This window comes from Malaclemys terrapin, chromosome 2 (genome assembly GCF_027887155.1).
Source record: "Malaclemys terrapin pileata isolate rMalTer1 chromosome 2, rMalTer1.hap1, whole genome shotgun sequence".
In the NCBI taxonomy this organism is placed as follows: domain Eukaryota; kingdom Metazoa; phylum Chordata; order Testudines; family Emydidae; genus Malaclemys; species Malaclemys terrapin.
In genome coordinates this window covers 171,115,199-171,124,392 of record NC_071506.1, presented here as the reverse complement: position 1 = coordinate 171,124,392, position 9,194 = coordinate 171,115,199, and the positions used below count along the sequence as shown (strand labels likewise).

The 9,194-nt window shown below is 44.7% G+C and overlaps 1 protein-coding gene across 1 annotated transcript in view; it reads right to left on the bottom strand.

The window, feature by feature from the left end:
* Nucleotides 1-102: 102 nt before the first annotated feature.
* Nucleotides 103-9,194, bottom strand: part of TMEFF1 (transmembrane protein with EGF like and two follistatin like domains 1) — a 207,409-nt gene continuing 198,317 nt past the window's right edge. Inside the window, exons 9-10 of the mRNA XM_054018571.1 lie at nt 3,563-3,721; nt 103-1,291 (exon numbers count right to left, since the gene is read on the bottom strand). Of these exons, the coding sequence (XP_053874546.1) occupies nt 1,207-1,291; nt 3,563-3,721 (244 nt within the window). The 3' untranslated portion in view covers nt 103-1,206. The remainder of the gene's footprint in view (nt 1,292-3,562; nt 3,722-9,194) is intronic.

Here is a 9,194-nt window from a genome sequence, read left to right as displayed (position 1 = left end):
TTTCAAAAGTAAACATGAGTGTATTTAAGCCAAAAGGAGCAGTTTTCAAATCACTCTGGCTACGAAATCAAGTAACAAATAAACACACTAAAGCAGAGGCAATATAGTGAAAACATTGTATTGTGACATGCTTTTCCAGTTCAAATGTTGAAAGCATTTTTTTATTGAACAAATTATTAAATCCTACATGCAGAATTCTGAAAGCCTAAACTACATGTTAAACAGCTGAACACATCCTACTCACATTTTATCTCTGGATCTTTTAAACAACAACTAACAGTCTATTAATATAACTATAACCAGCAGACTAATTTGGATGGATTTTATTTAGCTCTTGAAAATATTCTATACAAGAGCAGTAGTCATTAATTAACTTTATTTTTTTAAATCACAAACACTATACAATCTGTCTTGTTGGTGTTAAAACATCTATTGTCTTAAAAAAAGTTTAATAAGTATTAAAGCAGTTTTAACAGCGATAAAGTAGGCTTTATTCCAATCATGTGAGTTTGATTATTCAAACACAGATTTTTACAATAACAAAATCTACCAAGACCTACTTCTTTTGGAACTATGCCATTTGCTCTACTGGATTATGAAATTTATATTTTTACTTTTTAAAAATAAAGTGTCAGAATTATTTATGAAGACGGTAGTGCTTAGACCCAGCCAATACATTTTATAAATATGTTACAACTACACACAGTACACAGCTTCACAGTTCATGCGATAGGCAGTGTCTAAAAAATCAGTTACTAACTTTCAAAAACATTTAAATATCTACGGTATTTAAACACAGTGTCTCCTAGTTTTTTCATAAGAAAAGTAAGCTGTAAACATCTTTACCTTTAGTTCATGCCTTGTTTGCTAGGTAATGGTGGGTATTTTTGTTTTTTATCTACAACCATTGGTGAAATAAGTCTGTGTTCTCAAAAATATTACATTCCATGAATAAAGCACAAATCTACTATATAACCATGTGATACAGATACAGAAAATGAACTACGGTATTCAAAAACATAAAAGGAAAATTACTAAAACAGTCCTTAGTTGTTAGAGCTGATGCTTTCAGAATACAACAGACCAACAGTGCTACACTAAAAATGTCCAAAAATAAGGCCTCTGAAATAAATAGTTCCATTCTTTAAAAAAAGATATAATAAAAATGTACATCACATGGTCAATGTAGGTATAAAAATCATCACGTTAAACCATCCTGGATGATGTATCTGAAGTAAAATGGCCTAGGTTTTGCTTCTGTCGACGTCCTCTGTTGTTTTTAGGGCATTTTCTGTATTTTTTTAAAGAGGAAGAAAATGTATTTTAATCTTATTCTACATATTTAAAACAGCATTCATGATTTTACTTTCTTCTTTTAACCAAAAATCTCAATAACAGCATAGTGTCTATCAGCATCACTGACTGGGGAAGTGCACCAGTGCTTTGGTAGTTTGGCACATAGGTGCCAACTCTGTGGGTGCTCTGGGGCTGTAGCACCCACGGGGAAAAATTGGTGGGTGCTCTGCACCCACTGGCAGCTCCCTGCCCCCTCGCCCCCAGCTCACCTCTGCCTCTGCTTCGCCTCCACCTCCTCCCCTGCTTGTCCCCCCTTGCTCCCAGTGCTTGCCGCCGCGAAACAGCTGTTTCGTGTGGCAAGTGCTGGGAGGAAGGGGGAAGGAGAGGGAAAGCGGCATGCTCGGGGGAAGAGGCGGGGCCAGGATTTGGGGAAAGGGTTGGAATGGGGGTGGGGCAGGGGTGGAGTCGGGGTGGGGGAGGGGCCAAGCACCGACCGGTACCCGGAAAAGTTGGCATCTATGGGTTGGCACTTTGGAGGGTCTATGACATCCCAGGCTACTGTGGTAGCAGCTGTTGCCAGGAGAGATGCCTTTCATGTGAATTTAGAGTTGAAAGCACTCTGGCCTTGATCCCACACAATATTTAAGCATGTGATTAATCCCACCGACTTCACTGGAACTCCTCACGTATTTAAAGGTGAGTACATGCTTGAGAGCTTTGTTAGATCGGGGCCAAAGTGCTCAGTGCCTTATGAGGTTAGGCCCTTGACAAGAAGAGGATCTGGACTTCACTACAGTTATCTGTGCCTTTGTCAACTCACGTTCCCACAGGGCTCTCTCTTAAGATATCTTGGAAACTTAACAGAGTGCAAAATTCAGCTGCTCATTTCCTAAGAGGAGCTTAACAGGGACAGCACATTGCACGGGCGCTCTACAGACTAGAGCACTAGCTGCATATTAATTTCTAGGTGGGGTTTAAGGTGTTGGCTTTAACCAATAAAGTCCTAAATGGTTAAGCAGCTGAGTACCTGAGGGATGCACCTTTCTCCACATGACAGCACCGCATTTATATCACTGGAGGGGCCTGAACCCACACATCCTCTGGTGGGGAGAAGGGGCCACGGTGTTTTTCATGAGGTAGCTTCTACTCTGGAAGTATCTCCCACTTTGGTCTAACCCAGGGGTTCTCAAACTTCACTGCACCACGAGCCCCTTCTGACAACAAAAATTACTACACGACTCCAGGAAGGGGGACTGAAGCCTGAGCCCTCCCGAGCACTATTGTTCTAGGAGAGGGTGGGGTGCAAAGCCAAAGCCCGAGGCCCACCAGCCCGGCCAGGGAAGGGGGGGGCAAAGCCCAAGGGCTTCAGCCCCAGGCACATAGGCGCCAACTTTTCCGGGCGCTGGTGGGTGCTCGCCCTCAGCCCTGCCCTGCCCCCATTCCAACCCCTTCCCCAAATCCCGGCCCCGCCTCTTCCCCCGAGCGCACCGCGTTCCCTCTCCTCCCTCCTCCCTCCCAGCGCTTGCCGTGCAAAACAGCTGTTTCGCGGCAGCAAGTGCTGGGAGCAAGGGGGGACAAGCAGGGACACAGTGCGCTCAGGGGAGGGGGCTGAGGTGGAGCGGAGGCGGAGGTGAGCTGGGGTGGGGGGATGGGGCAGGGAGCTGCCGGAGGGTGCAGAGCACCCACCAGTTTTTCCCAGTGGGTGCTCCAGCCTCGGAGCACCCATTGAGTTGGTGCCTATGCCCAGGCAGGGGGCATGTAACCTGAGCCCGTTGCCCAGGACTGAAGCCCTTGGGCTTCGGCTCTGCATGGTGAGGCTCAGGCTTTGGCCCCGGGCCCCAGCAAGTCTAATGCCAGCCCTGGTTACCCCATTAAAATGGGGTCGCAACCCACTTTGGGGTCCCGACCCACAGTTTGAGAACCACTGGTCTAACCAATTTGCTAATGTTTGGAATCTACTGTAAAGCTCATATTTTCTCCTCAGCTTTTGGCACTGGATTGGTGGAGGGGAATGGAGCGGCTAGCGGTGATTTGTGTGTGAAGGGGCAGTTTATTGTCCTGACTGATTTAGATGTTGTGATAAATACAGAGGCATCATGTAACCAGTCTGGACACATTAATCATTCTATATTTGATCACTGTATTTTTTAGAACGTGTGTTATGCACATAGAGCTTTGGGACAGTCAAGTTCCTAAATACATTTATAATAAATAATCACACATACATAAAAATGTGTGGTGTTATATTGCTTTTATAATTACCTACCTTGTTATGCACATGACAATTGCAACTATAATGGCAATCTGTACAGCTCCAATTATTGCTGCAATAAGGACATGTGTAAGCTTTTGTCTGCTTGGTACAACATAAAGAATACTAAAGTCTGTCTTTTCACAGTGCTGTCCAGTATATCCTGATTCACATCTGAAAGACACAAGGAATATTTCATGGAATATTGAGTCTTATCAATATGCAAATCATTCTGCAGATAAAATAGTAATCTGAGGGACAGGCAAAAAGCCTAGTAATCGATGAAAACTTCAAAAATTGGGACATAATGTAAAGGATGGAGGATAGTATAGAGACAGCAGGAGAAAAACCCACTTGTCACTGTCTGCGCTGCTACTTCCATGACCTCAGATAAGGTTTGAAGGCAAGAACAGCACAAGGGATTTCCTCTGAGATTCAGCCAGTTCTGAAAATGAATGAAGCAAGCTGTCACCCAGGCCGAGGGGAGGCTGAGGAGAGTGCAAGGTTTTACAGCACGGGTCTTCCTTTTGTGGAGAGAGGGAGGCACAGAGTGGATGTCCTCCACTTTCATCGAGTACAACTAATTTTGACTAATTTTGCCAGGGCTCCCTGGGCCCTGTGGTCTCAGTTCAACAAAGGAAGTAAGCATAGATTTTAAGAATGTGATTTCAGTGGGACAGCTCATGTGCTTAAAGTTAAGCACATGCTTAAGTACCTTGTTGAACTGGGGCCTAAGTTAGGGAACAACAAACAGATGTGATAAAACAAGTGGGCAGAGGATCTCCAGAAATTGATCTCCAGAGGATCTCCAAACTCAGTCAGGGACCAGGGTGCATGGAACAAAACAGGAATATATGACACAAATCAAAAGACAATGAGGAGGAACAATGGAGAAAAATTGATGATGTTACTATGAAAGAAGTGTGTGTGTGTATATATACACACAAATATAATATGCCTATCAGAGCTGAGCAAACTGTGTAGAATTTGGTTTGTGTCAGTTACAGGAACAGAACTCTGCAAGGGCTTTGTGGAAGGACTGGCACCAACACCACCTGTTTTATCGGGATGGTTGGGTTCCAGCCCAAACCTGTCCCATTGCTCTCCCCACAGCCAGCTCTTAGCCTGCACTCACCAAATGCCCAGTAGGCCAGAACTCCAGGCTGCAGATGCTAGACAAAGGCCAGGCTAGTTCCCCAGAAGACTGTACAGAAAGGTCAGGAAGGCTGAGGTCCTGGCTCACAAGTCAGATGATTCTAGGACCGCATCAGGCACCCCCCCCAAAAGCCATGCAGGAAGATTAGTGCGGTAACAAGCACCAGTCAATGTCCAGGCAGGACAGAGCATCCCATCAGAACCTGACTGGAAGGTGGGAAGCAGTACAGACTTGGCCTACACAGCATGCTGCCCCACTTCCCCTCAAACAAGTGAGCAGTGCTCCTGAGGGAGTCCCTGGAAATTTGGGAGGGGTGTGAACAGGCTGGTAGGAGGCAGAGCAGGAGCACTTTTCTCTAAACAGCATCCTCCCCAAGCAAACCAGCCGATTTCTCAAAGGCAAATTCAGTGGATGTTTGTGCTCTCAGAGCAACACAAATTTTCAATCCATGCAGGGCACAGCCCTAGAGAAGAAGACAATGAGAGCACATTCCTGACTGAGCCATGCTGCTGAGGGGAGAGAGGCTGAAGAGCACACAGCGGAAAGCATCACACTGAATACCCAGAATTAATGGAGCCAACATCTCCCGTGGATTCTACATAGTTAACAGGCCCTACCCCATATCTCTCCATGCAGCCAGAGCTAGACCAGCAGCCTCACTCCTGACTTGTGGTGGGGGAGGAGGTGGAGGGAGTGACTACAAACAGAAAAAATCTCAGCTTTAACATTAAAATATAAACGTGTTGCTCGTTTTCCTTGTGAAGTTAGTCTTGAAAATGAACTGATGTTAAACATATCAGTAGTGTTGAATTCAACAAGCAATTGGCCTCCACTTCTGTAGCAGCAGGCTGGAGAGGAATTAAAGATACATGCACGCACATGCACACGCACACAAACACACACACAACACCCCTGATATAAACAAAGTCAGTTATGCTTGGGTGTATCACAAAGAATCACTCCAACTCACCCCAAAATCCATCCCTGTGCTTGGTGAGGTGACGATGGAGGACAGGAATTAGTTACATTTGGGGAAGCAAAAAACTTTTTCCACAGGCATGCAGGGAAAATGCCCTGGATTTTCAGTGCTATGAAACCCATGTATTCTTGTGAATACACATTCCTCATCTACGGGCTTTCTGCAGGAGACATTGGCTCACAGATTGGATAAGTACCAATAAAAGCAGCATCATTAAGAAAAAGGCACAACATTACGCTAGATATCATTAACAGTGGATGGGAAAGGAACCAAGATAAATTTATGTACATTTATAAGAAGGAAGGAAATGACAAAGGAACCTGTTTGTGCATTACCTAGTAGGAAGAAAGGAAAAGAACAGGTGACAGATAGAACGCTAATTCGTTATTCCCTACTTTGCTTTTGTCTTCTTTAAAGAAGATAGTAGCCATAGTAGGCTTAATGTAAGAACCATTCTATAAAGCACAATCAAGAAAGAAGAGTTTAAAGAATATCCAGATAATCTGAAAATATTCAAATCATTACAGTTCAATGACTGTCACCCTGGAATGCTAAAGACATTCTCAGAACTTCTGAAATGGTTGGAAATTATTTTTGAGAACTCCTGCAGGGCAAGAGAGATCCTGGAGGCCTGGAATAAGGCAAAGAAAATACTGATGTCAAGAATGGAATTGGCAGGTGAGGGGATGAAGTATTATAGACCAGACCTCTAATTACCTGTAAACTAGTAAAGCAGTCCATTTTATAAGCACTTACTGGAAAATAAGATGATAAATAGTAGGCAACATGGGTTTATCAAAATAAAATGATGCCAAATTAAATTAATGTATTTCTTTATTCAGACAACAAGCAAAAGGCTCAGCTGCGTGTTGTTGGCACAGCCCTACACTGGGGGTGATGCAAAGCTGCATGGTCCCAGGGCAAGCACCTGGAGGCAACCTAGAGCCACTAGCTGTGCAGAGACAGCATGACCACCGGTAAATCACTTGATGGGGTGCAACTGAATACCCCTCATGTGATCGGACAGCTCCACTGGCTGGTGAGTAGGGCATGACGTCATAGTCCTCTCTCCGTCCACACCCACTCGGGTACCAGGCACCTGCAGGGCTTTAGACTCTGCAATCATGCCTAGCCGCTGTGTAGGCTGTCCAATGCGCCAGGAGACCATTTGCAATCACTACACACCCACTTGTGTGAGGTAGAATTTGAGATTCTCTGACGAGGAGGATGGAGAGCATGCTAATCCAGGCTCCAATCCAGCCCAATATTTCACTCAAATCTGGACACTTCATTACCAGAAAAATAAGACGGGGGCATAACAAATTTGCCATAAATGAGACGGGGTATGTTGTGAGAGCTCTGCTGCTGCAAATGGCAGCTTAATCCCTGCTAAAGGAAGAGAGAGTCTGACACACTCGCTAAAGAGGATGAACATAAAATGAAAAGGTTATTGTGTCCCAGTAATGAGGAAAAAGGTCAGATGAAAAGGAAAATAATGATTTGTAAAAGGCTGTGTTCCCAGCCATGCTGGCTCGTGAGGGGGCCCTCCACTCCCTCCTGGGCTACTATAGCACTTTCAAGGATCAAGGTAGGAAATATGTTGAACTCTAGCAGCTCTACAAGTGATCTTTTGGAAGAAAAGTAAAGCAACGAGCTACAGAAAGCTACAGAACCATATATCACTAGTCTGAAAATACCACCAGGGCCCATAGACTCAGGATAAAAATTCTTTAATGATGTTTGCTCATGACAACTAGACCATCACCATCCACAAAAGAAAGGTGGCCATTTTTCTTTAAATACACTCCTCAATGACTTCTTACTTTAGAAGAAATAGGATTAATTTTACTTGGAAACTAAAGAAATAAAGTGGAAAGTTCACAGATTTTTGGAAATGTGTAATTTCAAGTTTCAGTAGTATACTGAGTTGCCATAGTATACTGAGCAGACAATGGATACAGTTTACTTTTTTTATAAAATAATATTTACTAGCACATAAAATAAAAAAACAAATGGTGAAAAGTAAAATATTGACAAACTAGAGCGAGTTTTGACAAGAGTAACAGATAATGACCAGGTCATATGAGGGATTGATTTATAAGAAAAAATTAAAAGAGATCAATATATAAATGGAGTATAAATGGAGATTAGTTACCTGTAACTGGACGTTTCTTCAAGATGTCTGGTCCCTATCTGTATGCCACATATGGGTGTGTATACATGCCATGTGCCCGAGAGAGAACTTCTAACAAGCGGTGCCTCACACATGCACAGTAATTCTCCTTCTGCTCCAGACCGAGGACATAAGAGGCAGTGTGGGCTGATGCCCCTCCAGTTCTTACTGCAAATCCAGTAGGATCCGAAGCAGAGGGGACAGAGGGCAGGTAGTGAAATAAAGATAGGGATCGTAGGCGCATTAGTGGGTGCTTAGTACCCACTGGCAGCTAGCTTCCCCCAATCTCCTGCAGCACCTCCCGTCCACCAGTGGCCCCACCAATCAACTCCTCCCCCGCCCTCCCAGTGCCTCCCGCCCACCGCGATCAACTGTTCTGCGGTGTGCAGGAGATGCTTGGAGGGTGAGGGAGGAGTGGGGATGGAACAGGGCAGGAAGCGGCAGGACAGGGGCAGAGAGGGAGCAGGAAGAGGCGGGGTGGGGGTGGAGGCTTGGGAGAAGGGGTGAAGTGGGGGCAGGGCCTGGGGTTGAGTGGGTATTGAGCACCTCCGGGCAAAGGAAAAAGCCGGCACCTGTGATAGGGACCACACATCTTGAACAACTTTCAGTTACAGATAAGTAACCTCCATTTCTTCTTTGAGTGCTGGTCTCTAAGTATATTCCACATGTGGGTGATTGACAAGTAGTATTCAGACTGGAGGTGGATGTGAGGATGCTGGCAGGAAAGATGCTTGAAGTCCTGTACTTCCTGCTGTTGCATCTTTAGTAGAGGCCTGGATAGTTCAGTGGTTTGAGCATTGGCCTGCTAAATCCAGGGTTGTGAGTTTAATCCTTGAGGGGGGCATCTAGGGCAAAAGTCTATCTGGGGATTGACCCTGCTTTGAGCAGAGGGTTGGACTAGATGACCTCCTGAGGTTCCTTCCAACCCTAACAGTCTATGATTCTAGTGGGTAATGTTTTGTGAATGGAACTCCGGGAAGCCACTCTGCATATGTCCACTATTGCATGCCTCTTCATGCTCCGGCCACCATTCCAGAGGACATGCTTCCATGTAGATGATGCTCGTTTAAAAAATAATGCATTAATTAAATTTGTGACTGAACAACTTGGGAGAGAATTGTATGTCCCCTGCTCTGTTTTACCTGCATTCTGCCATATATTTCATGTTACAGCAGTCTCGGATGATGACCCAGCACTGTTATTCATTTTAAGAACCCTTTCACTGCAGATTTGACAAAATGCAAAGAAGGTACCAACGTGAGATTTCTAAAGATAACTACAGCACTTGACTCAAGGTTTAAGAATCTGAAGTACCTCCCAAAATCTGAGAGGGACGGGG